This window comes from Ursus maritimus, unplaced genomic scaffold (genome assembly GCF_017311325.1).
Source record: "Ursus maritimus isolate PB19 unplaced genomic scaffold, ASM1731132v1 scaffold_26, whole genome shotgun sequence".
NCBI classification, from domain to species: domain Eukaryota; kingdom Metazoa; phylum Chordata; class Mammalia; order Carnivora; family Ursidae; genus Ursus; species Ursus maritimus.
Genome location: NW_024425119.1, coordinates 1,234,095 through 1,254,988, shown reverse-complemented (window position 1 = coordinate 1,254,988; position 20,894 = coordinate 1,234,095). Strand labels below are relative to the sequence as shown.

Sequence of the window (20,894 nt, the reverse complement as noted above, 5' to 3'; positions counted from 1 at the left end):
ATTACAGTCTCTGTGAAGATGCTGGATTCCCCCACCTGTCTAAGAAGTTGGAGAATGCTCTTGAGAAGGGAGGTCATGATAGGTGGTAGGAGTGAAGGATGTAGAGAGGAGGAAGGCAGCCACTCAGAGGGGAAATGCTGTTCCAGCTGAGTGACTCCTTTTTGCTGTTTGATAATTCATCTCCAGTGTTCAGAAAGCAAGATAAGGCCCTGCATTGTCTTCTGTCATTGTCTAAATGGGACTGTCAAAGGCCATGCATCTGCTGGATACTAAGCAGAGTTTTCCAAGAACCAAACCTGAATCAGATCCAGAACCTTTCTCTGATTCAGCAAGGACTGGAGCAGCTAAGAAGCTGAAAGAGGCCAACTGAGTCTCAGACAGAGCAAGGTGTGGCCAGGCCAGGCACAGTGGGCCCGGCCCAGTGGCATCTGGGATTGAGTGGCACATGCCCTATGCCCTGGGTGAAGGAAGATGGATGTAGGTCCACGGAATCTGCTCCCACCAGTCCCCAGCAGACCACAGGGTGGTTCGTTTCTCCATGTTTCCTATCATTCAGTAAACATTCCTTTAATGTTTCCTCCCACTGACCGGCCAGGACTGCCAGCCCAGAGAAGAAACAAGAGGTGGTGGAGAAGCCAGCAGTAGAGGAGACCAAGGAGGAGAAAATTGAACTGAAATCCATTACAGCTGATGGAGAGTCCCCACCCACCACCAAGGTAAGAAGCCATCCCCTTCCAGGAGCTGGGAGGCCCATTGCTGGGGGAAGGAAGGTATGGTCTTCCAGGCCAGGCACCTATGGAAAGGAGGGAGGAAGAAAGAAAAGAGACTCCATGGAAGAAAACCCAGGAGGGTGGGGCAGGAGGGCTAGCAATGTGAAGAGAAGTCCGTCTGGGTGAATCCCAGCCTTCTGTTGATGTCTTTAAGGAAATATGCAAGATAACAAGGATATATTTTTGAGTCAACAGCTCAGCCATTGACTATGATGCCATTTCCAGGCTACTCTAAGCCTCTCTAACTAGGGAACTTATCTAACTGGATTCTTCCTCCTCTCGTTTGACTGCCTAGATCAACATGGATGACCTCCAGCCCAATGAAAATGAGGATAAGTGCCCCTACCCCAACCCAGAAAATACAGGTACCAATCCCATTGCCTATCCTTGAGGTTGGGAGGTAGGGGGTAGAGATCCAGATTCTTAAGCTATATGGAAGTAGCTATGTATTAGGGACCAGTGGTTCCAGGTTCCCTCTACAAGTACCTTACACTGCTAAAAGTCTTCTGTCTCTGTAGTTAGGCATTACCAATTATCATCCGGAGGAGAACTTTGCTCCTAGCTTGCTCATAATAACAACATAACATTAAATGAATTGTGTTTGAGTAGTCTTTTATGCCCTTTGGTAGGTGGATTCTATAGACATTTAAGGTTTTATTATATCCTATGCCATAAAATCATTAACTTACATAATTTGCATGTTGCAGCATTACGCTCACTTAATAATAATAGTAAATCCTGACTCTGCCTTGCCCTTACTCAGGTGGCAGTGCTGAGTGCAAGGACAGCTGCCACCACAGATGTCCCTCTTGTTGCTTTGTAAAATGCTTTCATTCATTATAAAAAGTAGTCTTTGCAACTTAGCCTTCTCATCTTCTGATACCTAAGTTGGCAGGCAGTCTCCTTTGAGGGGTCTTACTGTCAGAGGTCCTCAGGCCTCCCTCCAGAATTCGCTTCTCTGCCTCATGAAGCTCCACGTCCCGTACAAGCCCCAGGATTACCCCCCTCTCCCTACAACTGCAGCTGTTACTTCCCACTTCAAGCCTGCCATCAGCTGCTCACAGCAAGGGACTGTTGTCTTACTGGCATTTCCTTCTCAGTGGAGGTTAAGCTGTATTTGGGTTGATAACCATGTTAAATGGCTAAAAACCTTCTACATGTATGAGGAAAGCTAGGTTTTCCTTTTGGCCTTCCCTCCACCATCCTCCGCTGGCATGCCTGCAAGGACGCGGGCAGCCATCTTCTGTTTCCCTTGGAAAGCAGGCCCGCTGCCATCATTCCATCCTGACTCACCTGCCTCCAGGGAAGGAGGATTTGGTTTGCTGGGGATTGGACCAAAGGAAGAGCGAGAAGGGTGTCTGAAGTCTGAAAGCTCTTCTGGGTAGAAATTCTTACAGGATTTCAAAGACTAGACATGTTGACCAAAGTCAATGGGGAATTCTGTCTTGATCCTGAATCTCCCAATTAACTCTAAAATGACATTTTGGAGATAAACGGGGAAATTGAATATGGACTGGAAATTAATGATTTTAAGTAGTTTTTGTTTATTTTGTTACTGCAGTGGTGTTACTGTAGTTTTAGCTTATAAATGTAGATGTGAGTATGGCTGGAGTCTAAAATATTTAGAAGTTGCTTTAAAATACACTCCAGCAAGTCCTGTTGAAGCTGGGTAGGGAGATTCACCACACAAATCGAGACTTGTGTGTATATTTTCAAAGTTTAAAAAGAAAGACAGTAATCAGAGGAACCCCCCTGGGCCCCAGGCGGTCCCCCTGCACACAGCACAGGGGGAGAGAACGCATGTGAGGGTCCTTTCCCACGTGTGTCCAGCTGCGGGCAGCCCAGGCCTGCTCCTTCTACCAGGCAGTGGGGCAGCCACACCTACGACCATAGTCTCCAGTTTCATCATTCTAAATATACTCATGCCTTTTCTCTTCTTTGTTGCCCTTTGAAATCAAAGAGAAGCAGGTCAGGGGGAAAAAAACTAATGAGAACATTGTCACCATATTGGCCACCATAGAAAAGTCCCTCTGTTGACTCAGCTTTGAGGATTCTTGGAATGATTTTGATTTTAGACTGAAAAGCTATTCCCACATTGTGCTGATTTGTCAGGATTCTTTAGGGTTTTTAGAGTGTCCCTTCCCCCCTTGTGTGGCCACCCTTCTCTAGCCTTCTGCAGACCCAGCCCTTCCCGGATTTCTCTTGGTCCCACACATCTGGCACATCTGTGTTGAGACCTCTGGTCTATAGACAGTTGACACTGTCCTGCCTCAACCCACTGCCACACTCAGGCCTTGAAGGCCAGCCCCGACAGCCCCCTGTTTATTCACTGTCCCTGCTTTTCATTTTCTTACTCAAGGTGGTGTGCTCTTAAAGCTGGTGGTTCCACCTGTCCTGCCTCTGCTTCCCTGCTCTTCCTTCCCGACTCTGCAGGTCAACTCCTGGACCTTAATATCAGGTGCAGCAGAAGTCCCCAAAGATTCCTCCTAGGATCACTTGACCTGCTGTCTCTGTTCTTGTCAATCTCTCGTTCCCACTTGCTCCTCTCTCTTCTGAACCAGAAAAGGCTAAGAACCTGATCTGCCATTGTCCTCCCAAACCTGCCCCTTCTGCTTTGCAGCCTCTGGGCATCCGGCCTCTGCTGTGCCCACTTCTCACAGATACCCCTTGGGAGGCAGCACTGGTGAGCATCGCACCGGCCCCACTTACAGCCAGACTCCCAGAGAGAGAAGGGCAGGGCCAGAGAATACTCTCACACCTCCTCCTGCCCCCACTTCTCACCCGTGCCCCTCCACCCTCGGCACGGCTTACTGTGCTTGCTTGTCCAGGTTGCACCCAAAGGTGTGTGCCGAAGCGGCCGAGTGGGGCTGAGCTCCAGCACTCCCCTAGCCACAGGCTCTGCCCTCACAGGAACACCCTACGGAAGGGGCCTTTTTCTGATATGCACAAAGTGCCAATCAGCCAGCCGTGGCATGTCAGTCCTTCCTTCCCCGTTGAATCCCCAAAGCTCAACAGCTGATATGAGCCTCCCAGCTTAGTATACACTAAATTTTAGAAATATCTACTCACCTAGGAAGGGTGCCAAGATTGTACTTTTATTTAATAGATTCATTTATTGAGGGAACATACAGATGTTAAGAGTCACTAAGAATTTAAAATTAACAAGGACACTTGAAAAAGAAAGTGGAAGACACCAGAGAATGCATAGGACAACACTGAGTGCTGTAGGGGGGCTCCAGCTGCTGCAAGGGGTTCGTGGGGAGTAAGGGGAGAGATGAGGTGGGGAGTGGTGGGGAGAGACAGCCAGCCTTCATAGAGAAGAGTAGGCTGGGCTGGGCTTGGCATGTGGGAAGTGGGAGAGAACAGAAGTTATTTCAGGACCATATGTTGTCATAGACGGAGTTGGAAGAAACTGTGAAGGTATTCTTTCACTTAATAACTACTAATGAAGCACCTACCATGCACCAGGCACTGTGGCAGGCCCCAGGGATACACCTGTGGGCAAGACAGGGAAGGCCACCGCTCTCCTAGAGTTTACAGTGGGGAGACAGACAGTGAGCAAGCAAGGAGGCCAACTAAAAAGGTAACGTCAGGTAGCAGTGAGTGGCAAGGAGGTAATGAAGCCAAGGGCTATGTGAGCGAGGTCCTCGGTGGCGTGGGGCTGCTTTGCCTGTGTGGTCAGTAAAGGCCTCTTGAAGGAGTCGACATCTAGCCTGACAACTGACTGAATCAGAGGAACTAGACATATGGAAATCAGAGGAAAGTGCTTTCTAGGTGGAGGGCTAGCAAATGCACAATCTCTTGGGCAGAATGGCCTGTGGAGGAATCCGAAGAGGCCAGTGTGCATGCAGCAAAGAGAAAGAAAGGGCAAGGTTGTGGGTGAGACAGGGACTAGGCAGGGGCTAGTGGGGCAGGGCCGCCGAGGCCACCAGAGGGGTTCGGATCTAACTGATGGAAGGGAGACTCACCCGAGGTTCTCAGGCAGAGGAAGATAAGATCTGGTGTCTCAATTACCTTTAGCAGACTATGCTGCGTGAACACAGGGCAGTGGATGGTCAAGAGTAAAACTGAAGGCAGTGAGGACATCAGTAGTAGTCCCGTGAGAGGCAGCGGCCACTTCGGCCACAACAGTGGTGCTGGAGATACAGAGAAGTGGCGGAACTTGGGGTGCATTTTGCAGGACTTGCTAGTGGCCCAGAAGTCAGAGAGAGAACGTGAGCCATGGGAGGAGATGAGGTTTCGGAGCTGAGCCAGCACAGAACATGTCTGTTGCAGCAGCAGGGGCATCCTCAGACTTCTGTCTCAGGTCCCCACCTACACAGCTCACTTCGGGGGCGTGGCCTTGCCAGTCATGCCAGTGAACTCTGGGCCACACTAAACACTGTACGTCCCTCGAGGGCAAGGACCACAGCTTCGTGTTCAGTATGCTGTAGGCACTAGGTGTTAGAAATAACATTTTATCTGAATTGGCCGTGAGCAAAATCACAGAGGTGAAATTGAGTATCAAATGGGGCAGGGGCAAGGATCACCAAGGAACAAGAGTGGGGCGTCCAGCTACACAGGGGTTTTACTTTTGAGCACTGGCACCTGCCATGCACTTCTCCACACCTCTGAGAACGGAGATGAGAAAATAAAGATCTCCAAGGGAGTCCACTGGCATCTGGGAGCGGGAGTATAGGGGGTTCGGTTGACTTTTCCTACTCTGCAGCCTCCCTCCTTATACATAATACATGCAAAGCGTCACAGCTGTCGGATTTCTGGCCCTTTACAAATTTGGGTTTGTCCTTTAGAAGTGGTTTCCTCTTAAACATTATGCCTGGAATTCAGCCGGTGTGTGTCTGAACGAACTGATTTGCTTCTCCCTAAGAACGGAAATCAGGGTGGAGCTTCATGAACAGCGAGGCAGCCTATCGCAGACGAAAGAGCATGCAACACTCTTCACCATGAACTCGGGAAACCACAAAGCTAGTAAATAAGCTTTTCTATAAACACGAATGATTAAAGTAAGCGTGAAATTACCTGTTAACCAAATTATCATGAATAAGAAAGTGCTGGGTCATTTAGAGCAAAACTGAAAAGAATACAAACAATTGGACAGGAATTTAAGAGCCTTCTCGGTGAAATTTCATTTGTAAACATTGCAATTGAGGCCAACCCCAGTTTTATTTATTTTGCTTTACTGGGAGACTCTGCCTTTCTTTAACCTACCAAGGTTTGGTTAGAAAGCTTCAACCGCTGGCCTATACACAATTTTTCATCTCACAGCTCTCTTCTGTTAAAAATATTAATTGCTTGCTGGTCAGGTCTAATTGCTCCAGGGGGAAAAAAACTGATTTATGCCTATATTCTGCTGGTCCTCCAAAAAAGCCTTGGACCCCTAAATGCTTCTTGCTTGATAAAGAACCACCTTCTGTGCCTGGCATTTTTTTTTTTCTCTGCACCACCTGGCTTCATTTTAGCCAGAAGAGGAGACAGCATGCAGAGACATGGCTGGACCATAAGATAACTCCCCATAACTGTCTTCCCAACAGCTGAGTCTCCACCTGACCTTCTTCTTTTGCAAAGTTCCCTTCCTTATAAAGCAAATGTTGGTGTGAATGTGTAATCATCATCAAAAACTAAGGGCGGCTACGTGCTGGGCATGGTGTCTCTCTCCATAATCTCTCTCTCAGCACATAAAGAGATGGAACAGATAGATAAGTGTAAAACCAGGCATTCGAGCTATTTTGTCCTAAGTGCCAAGTGAATGCAGGAGGCCAACAGGGCTCTGGAATCGCAGGAAGGTCATTCTGGAGAGCTCAGGTACTCAGGAGAGCCAGGTGAATGATGCTGTCTGACATGGGAGTCCTTCTAGCTCTGCAGAGAGGGAGATGAGTGCAGTTCAAATAAAAAGACAGCGTGAGGAAAGGAAAGGAGAAAGTGCATGGCGAGTGTACTCATTTCCTGGGGCTCTCATAACAAATTACCATGAACTTGGTGGCTTAAAACAGCAAACATTTATTTTCTCAGAGTTCTGGAGCCTAAAGTCTGAAATCAGGTGTTGGCAGGACCATTCTCCCTCTAAGGCTCCGGGGAGATTCCCCTCTCTCCTCTTCCCTGTCTCAGCTGGTGGCCAGCATCCTTCGTGCTCCTTGCCTTTCAGCCTCATCACTCCCCTCACCTCTGTCCTCACATGTGTGTCTCTCTGTCTCCTCGTAAGGACAACAGTCCTTGGATTTAGGGCCCACCCCACTCCAATATGACTTCATCATGACTATACATCTGCAAAGACACTGTTTCCAAAGTAAGGTCACATTCTGAGATTCCAGCTAGGCATGAATTTGTGGGGGATATTATTCAATCCACTACCATGAGCCTTCAGAAAACAGGTTGATGTGAGTGGAACGTGTCAGAATAACAGCAGGCAGAGGTCAGACTGAGAAAGATGCTAAGCACTACTTTGCAGGCTATGAGTCTTTCCTGTGGGTAGAGATCATAACAACAGCTAACGTTTATATAGCACTTGCTATGTGTCAGGCGCCACTCTGAGGTATGGATGTACTATTATCCCATTTACAGATGGGGAGATTGAGACACAGAGAGACTAAATGCCAGAAAGAAACAGCCAAGATTTGGACCAAGGCACTGGCTGGAGAGCCCATGCTCTTACTCCCATTCTCCTTCTAAACATTTTTAAATGCATTTGATCAGAACAGGATATGTGGTAGTTTCCTACCATGGGCAATGACCTCACACGCAAAGGAATAAGCCATTTCCTTTTGGCCCACGGTAAATGTGGCCACTAGCCAGGAGAACAAAGGGGCTTCTTTAACTTTGAATGAAGTGCCTGTTGTAGTCAACATCATTGCCATATTATCCCTACAGTGCATGATTTTTTGGTATTTTTCAGGAATGGGAGTGTTAATTTTAAACTCCTAGAACCTTCAAGGATGGGGTTGCTTGCAAGTCAATTAAGCAGTATCCACTCCCCTACCTGTAGCCTAGATGGACAAGTACACCTGGCCATGCCCTAGTCTTACCTGATCTCCTTTCCTAGTGCCTTACAACTAGGATGACTAACCATCCAAATCTACATGGGACTGAGGAGCCTCCTGGGATGTGGAAATCTCAGTTTAGAAACCAGGACTGTCCTTGGCAAACTGGGATTGAACTAGTCACCCTACTTACAACCCCTCCCCCTTTGTCATGTGCTGCCAGAAAAGTCTCTCTAACAAAGATTCCAGCACTCACAGGGAGAGAGCTGAGTGTCTTAGTTTATATCTCTCATTTTCAAAGACGCAAATGATGTCTTGATTCCGGTCAGTAGGAAGGTATCTGGAAGTAGGCAGCATAGCGATAAAACCTTGTGGGAGTAGTGGAGTTATTTAGAACGGTGCTTTTTTTCTTACAGGAGAAGAGGATGAGGAGGAGCCTGAGATGCCTGTGGGCCCCCGCCCACGACCACTCTCTGAGCTGCACCTTAAGGAAAAGGCAGTGCCCATGCCAGAAGCCAGTGCGTTTTTCATCTTCAGCCCCAACAACAGGTGTGCAAGGATGGTGGGGAAGGTGGGACTCTGCTCTCTCCGTGCCACGTGCATACCAGATGCCAGCACCCTCCGACCCCTAGTGGAGCCTGGGTCTCTCCCAACTCCCCACAACTTGTGTAAACAGTTTTTTCCTTGATTAAGGAAAAGTATCCTGGATTCCAAATCAGAAGACCTGTGTCTGTTTTTCCCTGCATTTTTTTTGACACGTATAAACTCTATTTCTAGTCTTTTGGTGATTACCCTTGGTAATTTACTAAGTCTATTTTACTTAACACAGTCTAAAGTTAAGCAGTATCCTAAACCTTCTCCTGCAAAATAGAAGGAGCTTACACTACTTTAACTCCCCTCCGCCCTCCTACCTTACATATTGCTGTTGCTTAGTATTTTAGTCCTGACCTTTTTTTTAACTAACAAGCTAGACATTAACATCATTACATTATTATTCTATAGGCAATGTAAATTTGGATTTACATACAGCTTTACTTGTTCACCATTTTTTCATGCATCTCAGTCCATCCTCCTGCAATGGTTTTCTTTCCTCTTAAGCACATTTTTTTAGAAGCCCCTAGTGTTCCTTTATGGTAAAGTCATTTGGCCTCTGTTTATCGCTAATTGTTTTCATTTCTTGTTCTTGGAAAATAGTTCTGCTATGTACACAATTTTAGGTTGATAGAATTTGTCTCACAGTGTGTTAAACATATTATTATAGTGTATCATTCCTACTATCATTCCTTTGTAGGTAATCTGCCCTTTATCTCTAGCTGCTCTGAGCACTTCTGGTGTTATTTAGATTTACTACCACGTGTCTAGATATGGATTTCTTTCTATTTGTCCTGCTTGGGATGTTAGGGATTTATATTTTTCTCCAGTTCTCGAACATTAAAAATTAGAATAAGAATTTCTAATTCCTGAAAAGTTGCAGCCATAATCTCTTTCTCTCTATTCTTGCCTTCTGGCACTCCAATTAGACATATGTTAGACCTTCTTGTTCTGTCCTCCTATCTCTTAATGTGTCTTGCAAATCTTTCACCTCTTACCTCTCTTTTGGTATTCAGGGTAGTTTCTTCAGATATATCTTCCAATTTCTTCATTCTCTCTTCAATTTTGTCTATGTCACTATTTAAGCCAGTTTTTATATCTACTTTACTCTTTTTTCAGTTCAAACAGTTCCATTTACTGCTTGATTTTCCAGATCCATCTGTCTATATCTAATACCTCCCTTGTTGATTCATCATCTTTGTGCTCAAGTCCTTTATTCTGTTAAATATTCAAAATATATTTGTTCTACATTCTCTACCTGATATGTCCAGTATACACAGTCTTTGGGAGGGGATCTAAATCACTCGTTTGTAGTTTCTTCTGATTTCCCATCTTAACGTCTCACCCTCCTGTGTGTTTAATGATCTTTTGATTGTGACCTCAATACATCATCTTAGTTGGTGATTCCTGTGGACCTAAATTAAGATTAGGAAGCTTTCTTCCAGATGCTTCTTAAGGGTGTTGCCTCAGCAACACAGAGTCCCAGGCTTCTGTGTCCCACCTCAAGTCTTGTTTGAAATGCAGTTTCCTGATAGCAGTGCTACTACTATCTATCTACTACGTCTATCCTCAGGCAACTCTGGCTACGTATCACACAGACCCTGGCTCAGTGGATCTGTTTATTTGTTTGAAAGGGATAATCACTGCAGACCTCTTCACTCTAATGAAGCCAGAATTGTCTCAAAGTGTTTGTCCTTTCCAGGATTTGCTACTTCCACAGCACTAGGGTCTCTCAGAGCATTTAGTCAACCACAATGCTGTGAGCAAAAGTCTGAAAGCCTGGATTCAAGCCCTGAACCACTACACACACACACACACACACACACACACACACACACACCACTCTACAAGCTGTCTTTCTAGGCCAGCCTTTCCTTCTCGGGTTTCAGTGTTTTTATCTATAAAATGAAGATAATAACAGCCATATCCCCTTCCTAAGCTGCCAGTATGAGATAGTATATAAGACACACTTGGCATTCAAGGATCTAGCATTTGTGGCACCATCAATGAGTGCCCAGAGGTCCATGCATGTAGTTCTTTATAATTATGCTGAGGTGTGGAATTGAATTGCATGCTTTGAAGCTATTATACAGGAACAAATTGCCCAGCCAGAGTGTAGGCTCAGCTGGCCTCTCACCATCCATGTCTCTGGGTGGCTCTGTTATTCCCTATACATCAAAATATGAAGATCTTATAAATGATTTTTTAATGATGGGAAAAAGAAGTCCCCCCCCCCAAAGAGCCAGTTGTTAATGTCACAGAAGTAGATGAAAATTTGGGGATTCCCAAAGGTCTCAGATGTAACCCTCCAAAATGTCAAAAGCTAACTGCCTGGGAAAATGCTTTAGAACTGCAAAATTCTGCGCAGATGCGCCTCACAGTGGGGATACAGAGCGGGGGTGGGATGTGGTTGTCATTACCCAGCAGCAAGACCTCAGATGAAGAGCCCACCCCCAAACTGACAAGCACCTTTCACAAGTTGAGCAAAGGAGTGTTGAGCCCCAGAGACCCAGGAGCTGCTTCCCTTGCCTACCTGACATGTTTCTGTCCTTCTCTCCTCCCCACACAGATTTCGCCTCCAGTGTCACCGCATTGTCAATGACACGATCTTCACCAACCTGATCCTCTTCTTCATTCTGCTTAGCAGCATTTCCCTGGCAGCTGAGGACCCCGTCCAGCACACCTCCTTCAGGAACCATGTACGCATTCCCTTTTGTCCCCTGCACCCCTTCCTTCTGGGAATGGGACTGTGTTACTGACCTCAATCAGGAGCCCAATTCCAAATATTATAATCAGATGCACAACAAACATTCTTTAAGATATTAGGGCTTTGGTAGAAACCATCAGAAACAAATAAGAGAACACTTACCCAAATGCCTCAGGTTTACCTGAATGGCAAAGTTCAAAACTCTGATTGCTCTGTGGATGTTTCCCTGAAGGCTCTGGTTCCTTGTATACTTTAGTGTAAAAAAAAAAAAAAGAAAAAAAAAAGAAAAAAAAATATATATATATAAAATCACTGACTTCCTGCCTTGCTCCCAATAAACTCTGACCAGTTCCAATCACTGGGGAGATGAGGGGAGCATTGTCAAACAGGTGCCAATGGTGAGGCTGACCTTATATAAAGGAGAGCTTCAATGACATTGTGTAGAGTAGAAACCTAAATTTGGAGACCCACCCAAGGCTCTGGTGAACAACTTTAAAGGCTAGAGTAAGAATTGTTATATCTCGAAGCCTCAAAACTTTGTCAAATCCCAACCAGGTAGGCACGAAGAGAAGAGTCCACCAACCTAAAGTCATACCCATGACAAACCACTTGGTGATCCTGCAGCCTGCTTGGTCCAGAGTTTTCTTAGAAAGGTGTTGGCTCTAGCTCTGATCCATCACCTGAGATATAATAGAGGATGAAACCATGTAGCCTGCCCCAAACCTGGGTAGTCCTCACCTAGAGGATGCTCCCTCCCATGCCCCAAAGAACACAACACCAGGATCTCCACCAACATGAGAAGCTAGCTGAGTTGCACCAATGTGAGTTAAGCGTTTTGCATTTTCCTGCAATAAAAAAGCAAACCACACTCTCTGTCCTTTTGACATGCATCCCAATGGTCTGATTGGGGTTTGTAAGTAAATTGGATTAATGAGAAAAACATCCAACCAAATCCTGCCCAGATCCAGGACAGCTGAGTCCTGCCCTGGAAGTGCCCCTCACATGTCTGGGGACTTCATCTGGAGCCACTAAGCTGCCTGAGGCCAGTTCCGCTTCAGGATCCAATGCTGTGTATATGCTACTCATCTCCTAACTCGCTTCCATCTGTTTCCACGTGGAAAAGCTCAGGTGACATGTAGTGTGGTTCTGGAGCTGACCTCTCCATCTGGCCTGCTTCTCTCCCTTCCTCACCATCCCCATCCTGTTTCTTTTTGTTTTGCAGATTCTGTTTTATTTTGACATTGTTTTCACTACCATTTTCACCATTGAAATTGCTCTGAAGGTAAAGCCCAAACCCTCTCTCTCTCTTCCCATCCTCCAGGAGCCAGCACTAGCTCTCTGCTGCTGTCTGTTGCTAACACACATGCTTTTGTTGGTGTCGAGTTCACTCTCACAGCCACTAATCCAATTGTGCTTATTTTTCAGATCCTAGGCAATGCAGACTATGTCTTCACTAGTATCTTTACATTAGAAATTATCCTTAAGGTAATGCAATCTGAGCAATGCACTCTGCCTCTTTATCTCTGCTCTATCTGCCTGTGTCTTTTCTCTCTTATTTCCTTCACTCTCTCTTTTTTACTCTCAAGCCTGAGATTGGAAGAATTAGTGACCTTCCCATTGTGTTACGTGCCTTACTAAGACTCAGAAGCCCAAAGAAACCCACTTCCCATGCTGTGCTTCCTCTCAGAAGAGGCATATGGCTCACGGTGTCAACACTGATGCTGTCCTGTCACCAGCTCTGGCACTGTGCCAGTTCGTGATGCCCCCCCCCACACACACCCCATCTCCGGGTGATTGATGACTGACCCCTGCTCAGAGCTCCCTTCCCTCCTCCTGCCCAGAAGAGATGCTGCACAAAGTCCAAGAGTGGAAATGCTCATGGGCCATGGAAAATCACTTTGTCTGCCTCCTTTGGATAGCCATTGTCAACACCTTCCTCCTAGGGGCAGGCACCAGGGCTAGGCTGGAGTTGGGCCTGTGTGATAATAATCATGGGTCTAATGCAAGATTTGGGGCCAGCCTTCCAAAAGGGCTTTCAACAGGTCACTGTAGATTACTTCTGAATCCTCAGTTTCCTGCTGAAAAGCTTTGTTACAATGCCCCTTGCCCTAAGCATGGAGGAGGGAGAATTGTACTGGAGAGCTAAGCACAGGGGAGTAAGGAACAAGAGCTGAAAGAACCTGGAGCACCCAGGTCCCAAACCCCAGTCTTGAGAGCATACAGGCCTGGCTCCACCTGCAGCTGGTGGCCCCCGGTGCTGGTGGCCCTGATTGCAAAACTGCTACAGACTTACCCTATCAGTGGAGCCCATCCCTGAAAGCATTGGGATGAGAGAGATTGTTTTCTAAGTTTTATTTTGTTACTTATATTAATTTATAATTAATATGTATATTTATTTTATTATGATTTCTAAGTTTTTCCAGTATACATCTGAGCCTCTAAAACAATGCATCGCCAAGCCACTCCATCTGACACTCAGGGTGTGAGTTCTGAGACCCAGAAAAAGTGCATTTCAGCACTTGCTGTCTTCTCAGAACAACAGAATGGATTTTACCATTACCCCAAACAGAAGGGCTGTAGGCTCTAAAGCATATGCTCCAGCTTGGTGTCTTCCTGGGAGACTCACCCAGGACTCCTTCCAAGGAGTCCAGGCTCCCTTTTCCCCCTTCCTGTGGCTGATGCAAGCCACTGTCCACACTTGACCGTGTGCCACAGCCAGCCTGCAGACAGACCCTTCCTTTCCTAATGCAACTCCCAAGTCATGATCCAACCCTTTAATGTGCACGACAGTTCCATCACTCCAGATAGAAGTTGAATGGGGCAGTTTGGTGTGCCTCCCCTGTGTTCTTATCCCCAGAAGACTAAGCTGTCCAGACCCCTAGCTTCTGTCCCTGGTCAGTGAATCTGACCAGGCCCTGATTCCTGGCAGTGGGAGAGGGAGCCAAGAGCCACCCGGCTGCATTAAGAGACTCTGTAAAACCCCTTTCCATGGTGAGCTGAGCTCTTGTGGACTTCAGACTCAGGGAGGCACTCAAATCCCCAAAACTCTTTCCCAGGACAAGAAAAGCTCTGAGTCCCAATTCTCACATCTGCTCCACGGAGCTTCCCTTGTGGATTTCAGTGGTGCTTTTTTTCCTTCAAGGTTGCCGTGAGCAGAAGTGAAAGGTCTCTTTGCCATCATTGTCATGGCCAGAGCCTTCCCTCCCTTTGCCCTCTCCCTCTTCTACTCGCGTTGTGACTCAATGTGCTTCTAAATGAAACCCAAGTGCTCACTCCACTTCCCTGCACCTCCTTCCACCGGGCCCCTCTGCCTTGCCAGAAGGCTCAGCTTTATGCCATGGCACAGAAAACGATGGGCCCATCATCCAAGTGGCATTTAGTTTCAAGAATAGTTGAAAGACCTGGGGACGTTTGGCCTTAAAAAGAAAAGGCTTGTAGCACCATGATGGTTGGCCTGCATACTGCAAAGGACTGTCACATAGAGGAGGGAGGAGGTAAACCAGGCATAGTGAGTACAGTTACAAGATGCATCTAGCAACTAAAAGAGCTGCCTCGGGTGCTGGTAAGCCGCCTGTGACTGGACAGAGGGCTTTTCTGGTCCTTCCAGCTCAGACAGTCAGTGATCTCATGCCCAGCCTTTATCTTTCCTCAGCCTGAAAATACCCCAGCAATAGGCTTTTCCTATGCAATGACTTAGAACTTTTAGGAAGTGGATGGCCATCAGCCAAAAGATAAAGGACACTTTGCACTGGGTACCTGAACCTGGCCTCTTCTGTTGTCTTGAATGCCTAGGATAATTTTCAAATAAATGCTCCATTTTTTTCAGTATCCACTTGCCCTTTGTCCCCTGACCACTCTTCCTCTAGCCCTGCCTGGGCTTTTGTCCCCACACCCCCTACACACGCACATACACACACACACACACACACACACACACACATACATGCACACTCACTTTCTGGAGAGCTGGTATCATTCTAGGTCCCCTGACAAATGGGATCCCAAAGTCAAAGGACAGACATTGGCACTGTGAGCCCCACTAGTGCACCTATTCAAGGAATGCTCCTCCTGACTGTGGAGGGCTCTGTGGTGCTCAGTAGTGTCCTCAAAATGTACAAGCCAGGAATGAGGTGAGGTTAGGTGCAGTGTCTCTTCTGAGCCTGAAAGTGTGATGGCTGGGGAAGGTGTTTGGCCTTCTACAGGCTCAGGGGTTCTTTGGTTAAGTGAACTGGAAGAGCCACCCAAGTCTAGTCTGTGGGGTCCTAGATCTTTATCGGGAGACAGGACAACAAGACCCTCCAGATGGTGGGCCTTCAGGAGAAATCTCCAACTATATTCCCCTGCAGGTGTTTATATAATATACCCACTTCTAGAAACTGTTGCAGGACACAGGTGCCTCAGTCCCCTGTGACCCCCTGCAGCAAGAGATAAATGGAAAGAACTAGGTTGCAAGAGCTATTTTTGCCAGTTTCCCCTGTGTTTGCTTTTGAATTGCTCTGCGGACATGCTGCTCTGGGCATGCTCTGATTCCAAGGAGATAAACTGGACCCCAGATGACCAGGGAGCCACTCTCAGTCTCTCAACCACCAGCACCAAATCGTTCCCTTTGGCTGATGCTTCATGGCCCATGGCCTTTCACAACCCTTAACCTGGAAATCCACTGGCTCTTAATTCAAGTCAACAGAATTGGAAAGGCTGTTTGTTAAGCATCTACAGTGGCTTTATACTGAGCTCAGAGAGAGGTAATAATAGCCAAGTCCTGGAACAATAATCACCATCCCAGCTGCTCCCGTTTTAGTCTTTAAAGGGCCTTCACGTTGTCTTTCTGTGTGTGCCTCACAAAGACAGGGAATAGTATGCCCACTTCGTAGATGAGGAAAGTGGACATCCTTATATAGGAAGAGTCCAGGATTCTATTCCAATCTATCTGGCCCCAAGTTCAGTTCTTTATAGTGACAACTAACACTTACATGAAGCTTAGTATTTGCAGGGTAGTGTATGTGTTTTACCTGTAATAACTCATTTGATGCTTACAACCCTATAGGGGAAGTATTATCATGACCCTCATTTCTCAGATGAGGAAACTGAGACACAGAGAAGTTAAGTAACTTGCTCCAGGCCATACAAATAAAATATGACAGTTTTGGGATTCAAACTCAGGCAGCCTGGTTCCAGAGCCTATGCTTTTAACCATGGTACCACATTGCCCCTCTGAACACATAGCTCTGGCCTCAAAGAACATCAGTCTAGAAGCAAGATAATAGAACTGAGTTTAGAGTATGTGCCATAGATCATAAACACTAATTAAGCTTAGGAAGTGGAGGGATGCTAATTGCCAAAGTTATTGATAGATTCCCACTGGGCACTAGGTTGACCAGCTGTCCCAGTTTGCCTGAGACCGAAGAATTAACTGGGTGGGACACAGGACTTTCAGTGCTAAACCAGGAAAATCTTGGGACAACCAGGACAATTGGTCACCCCACTGCCCCACCTTTCCCCAGATGCCTAATGTCTGAAGCTGACCCTGAGGGTTGATAGAATTTGGAGAGGAGGTTGGGAAGTTTGCATCCAAGGGAAACCTGGTCTGGGCAGTGTCAGCAAAGGGCCCCTCAGGGCCAGACCCACAGACAAGTGATGAGGAACAGTGGTGGAAAATGAAAAAGGGGTGGCAGTGCCCAATTTGAAAAGGCTCCAAAGATAGGATGGAAGAGTCTGGTGTGCTCTAGTAGGTGGAAGGAGCCGCTTAACCATCCTAAGCTGGGGATTGTGTGGTGGTTGTGTAAATGGTTGCAGAATGCTGTCCTTGGTCCTGCCTCTCCTTCTGCAGTCCTGCCTGCCCCCAGTCTTCTCACTGCTTTTCAGCTTGCCCTGCCCGAGGGATGCTGTGGGAGGAGAGGGAGGCATGAGGGGGTCTCTGGAGCTTGGGCAGGGACCACTCATGCTCATGTTTCTCTGTGCCTCCCTGCAGATGACTGCTTATGGGGCTTTCCTACACAAGGGCTCTTTTTGCCGAAACTACTTCAACATCTTGGACCTGCTGGTGGTCAGCGTGTCCCTCATTTCCTTTGGCATCCAGTGAGTAGGACTCCCTCGGCCCCAGATGGGGACACACAAGTGGTCAGAGAGGATGACCAAGACTCTGGAGGGCATTCCTGTATGGCCACCAGTGTGACTGTGGCAGGAACGGGTTGGGTCCCCTGCCTTCTACAACATGATGGCTTTTTGTACACGTCCTTAATGGTGTGACACTTGGGGGTATGTCGATCCAGCAAGAATATGTTTAAATATCTGGATCTTGCCATGACAGGGAGGGCCAGGCCCAGTTATAATGAGAGGAATGTCTTCAGGGCCTTCCTGCCTCCTCCATCACATGCCCAGTGCCCTTGGCTACCCTCAGCTCCAAGGGCCTGCCATTTCCATGATCAGCCCTGATCTTCCGGTCCATCTTCCTCCCTTTCTCTTTCCAGTCAAAGTACCTGATGAGAAGAAGGTGGGTGGGGGAAAGTGAAGGAGAGAGGGGAATTGCCGATTCTCAATCTTGACTGTGTAATGGAATCACCTGAGTAGTTTCAGGAAAGATATTTGCCTGGATCCCTCTCCCCAAGTTTTTATTTAATTGGTCCGGCGTACAGGCCTGGGCTTTAGGAGTTTTAAAAGCCCTCCAGGTGACTCCAGTGTACAATGAAGGTTGCCAATTTGCTCAGTTGAAAGGATCTGATTACTGCCTCTCCCAAGGTCTATCTGATGCTAATGTTAACCCTTCAACCTCAAAGCACTTTCACATGCACAACCCTCTGTGGTCCTCACAAACAAAACAAAACAAACAAACAAACAAAAAACCTATGAGGCAGGCAGGGCAGTGGCTGTTATCACCATTTTACAGACAGGAAAACTGAGGTCCGGGACATGAGACTTGCCCGATATCACACCAATGGCAGAGGAAAGGGGTCCTGGGTCTCCCTTCCCAAGGATGTTTTCATCGTAAGCCTAGAAAGAGTGGACACGGGGACATGAGGAGTGAGGCCCTTTCTGTGATCATCAGTTGTCTTGTCCCAGCTGTCTGCCTAGGAGCCTACAGGTCTAGATTCTAATCCCAGCACTACCACTAAATTACTATTTAACCTTGAACCAAGAACTCCCAACCTTTAGTCTGTGCTTTCCCCCGCCTGATCTTAAAATCCTTTCCATTGCCATTCAGTGCAAACAGGCTCCCTCCCTGAGACACTGGGATAACTAGGAATGCCCTTTGAATCCTTTGGAATAAAAGAGCCATGAACCAGAGGAATCAGATCTTTCTACCAGCTCCCTCTTGAGCATGTTATCCTGATCTCATGTAGAATGAAATCAGCCCTTGCTGAGGTGTCATACACTTTTTAGGTCCCAAGGTGGGTACAAGGTTCTCTGAAAGCTTGAGAGGAGATCTCAATCAGGGTAGTATGTGACGATTGGGATAGGTCCCACCTGGGTTGCATTGATGAGTAACTCCAGAAACCATGTAGGCTTCCTGGTGAGGGGCTTGTGGGAAGAACTGCACCCTAGTGCCTCATTTCCACTGGGAACAGCAAAAGCCTGAAACTCCCAGAAATCCTGGCCAGGCCCTAGCATCCAGGTATGCAGAACCTGCTGCATAGAATCCATTCCTTCAAGTCCTAAGTGTGCTATGAACCAGTGGGTTTCATATATGTATGTAATGCGCTATTACCTAGGACATGTGTTTGGAGATAACACCAGAATAGCTCCTCCCATGCCCATCACCTCCAACCAACAAGGCATGATTTTTCACCACCTGTATAGCATTTCTTCAAGTTCAGTGATGTCTTCATCAGACATCATAAAAAAGCTGCCATTTATTCAGTTCATAATATGTGCCAAGCACACTGCTAGGTGGTGCAGCTGTGTTTCCTCATTTAATCCCTGCAACAACCTTATGAGGCCCAATTTACAGATGAAAAACTAGGGTTCAGAAAAGTTAGGAAATTGATCCTCAGTGAATTGGCTGTTAAGTGGCAGAGCTGGGGTTTCTCTTTTCTTGTCTAAAGCTCCCCTGAGTAGCACATTATAGTGCTAATGACTCGTGGTAAATTGCTTTTCATATTATTTACACACCAACAGGAAGTCCCAGGGTCACAGGCAAGTTATAGGCTCCTCTAGGGGGTGAGAGTTGGGAGTAGAGAATGGTCCCAGGATGAAAAAATCCCCCAAACCGACTTTACACTTTCTCAAGTTCGCCTGGGGCAGCCTATCAACACACCCCCTCACCACATTACTTCTGGCTCCACCAAAACCGGAGCTTACTCACCTGCCCTGTTTCCCTCTCCCAGGTCAAGTGCAATCAACGTGGTGAAGATCTTACGAGTCCTGCGAGTCCTCAGACCCCTAAGGGCCATCAACAGGGCCAAGGGGCTGAAGGTGAGAAGCATGGGCCTGGGTGGGGAACCAGCAGTCCAGCAAGCATCTACCTGGCTGTGGGTTGGCGAAAGTTAAGCAAAGGGATGGGGCGGGGAGTGGGCCTGGAGGGAGGAGAAATGGCCAGAGCAAGTGGCTGCTGTGTTGGAGCCTGGACTCTCCTGCCTGTACCACCAGTTCCACTTCAGGGAGAAAAGAACAAGGACAGGCAGCCATTCAAAATCAGAACTTCAAAGCAAAACTTTCACAAACCCAGGGCCCCACATAACGATGAGATCTCCATATTCCTACCCCTATAAAATGGGAAACTAGCTGGGCTTTTGTCCCTAGAGTCACCGAGAGCCCAACAGGGGACTTTGAGTTCCACTGGATTCCATTGCCATGTGAACCTGGGAAGGTGCTTTTCGCCTGTTTGAGTCTGATTTTCCCCCTTTGGCAAAGGGGCTGCCCGTGCAGCCTCCTCAGAAAGGCTCATGGCTTGGCAAAGGGAAGCTCAGGCTGCAGGCACTTCTTGAACCCCAGCCCCTTCCCCCACCTTCTCTTCCCACCACAGCACGTGGTTCAGTGCGTGTTCGTCGCCATCCGGACCATCGGGAACATCGTCATTGTCACCACGCTACTCCAGTTCATGTTCGCCTGCATCGGGGTCCAGCTTTTCAAGGTAATGTCTTGACTCTGATCTTCCTTCCCCTTCTGTCAGTATTCCTGAGAAAGAGAGCTGGCAGGTACAACCAAAAGAAGACAGAGGCCTGGGTCAGACTTGGGGTGAGTGGAATCTCCAACCACCCTCCTCTCAGCATCCCCCAGGAGAAGAGGAAGAGCCTGGAAGGAGGAGCTCTCCAACAGGCCAAGGACCCCTCACCCTCACAGTGCAGCCTGCCCTTGTGGTCCCTGCCCTTCCTTCTAGCAAAAAAGGGAGAGGGACCCTTATCCTCTGAAACCTCATGTCAGTCACCTGCTTAAAGCCCACAGTGGTCCCCCATTATCAACAGCACCAAATCCACCCTTCTCCATGTAGCTTTCAGAGCCTGCATCCATCAGGGTTCTCTCTCACTGCTTCCAGACAAGACCCCTCAGCCATGCTGAGGCCAGCGTCCATGGTCTCTAGTCTTTCTGCCTTAATCCTTTCATTTTTGCTGTTCTACCTTCTGAAGCATTCTTCCCCCTGCCCTCTCCTACCAACCATATAAATTCCCCTGATTTCCTCCCGTGTAATTTGTCCCTCCAAGCCCTGTTCCACTTCTACCTTCCTCGGGCCAGCCAAAAGAGTTCAGCTTTCATGGAGTAGAGTTCTCTTTTTTCTTTTTCTTTTTATTTCAGTGGTACTTGCAGCACTGAGCATCTTTATTTGCTGCCTGCTTTGTATATGCGAGTCATAGCTTCCTGATCTGATTCTGTTCTCCTTGCACTTTTCATCAATAGCACAGTGCTGGGCTATAGAGATGA

At 47.3% G+C, this 20,894-nt stretch overlaps 1 protein-coding gene across 12 annotated transcripts in view; it reads left to right on the top strand.

Moving 5' to 3' along the window:
- The window catches only part of CACNA1C (calcium voltage-gated channel subunit alpha1 C), a 639,879-nt gene that overhangs the window by 525,229 nt on the left and 93,756 nt on the right, over positions 1-20,894 (top strand). For 5 of the 12 annotated variants that reach the window (XM_040641994.1, XM_040641992.1, XM_040641991.1 and 2 more), the window contains exons 17-24: positions 596-716; positions 1,066-1,135; positions 8,161-8,293; positions 10,905-11,034; positions 12,265-12,324; positions 17,011-17,117; positions 19,364-19,451; positions 20,002-20,109. In XM_040641994.1, the coding sequence (XP_040497928.1) occupies positions 596-716; positions 1,066-1,135; positions 8,161-8,293; positions 10,905-11,034; positions 12,265-12,324; positions 17,011-17,117; positions 19,364-19,451; positions 20,002-20,109 (817 nt within the window). Of the gene's footprint in view, positions 1-595; positions 717-1,065; positions 1,136-8,160; positions 8,294-10,904; positions 11,035-12,264; positions 12,325-12,467; positions 12,528-17,010; positions 17,118-19,363; positions 19,452-20,001; positions 20,110-20,894 lie in introns of all 12 variants that reach the window. The other 7 variants (XM_040641995.1, XM_040641988.1, XM_040641993.1 and 4 more) reach the window with 2 other exon arrangements.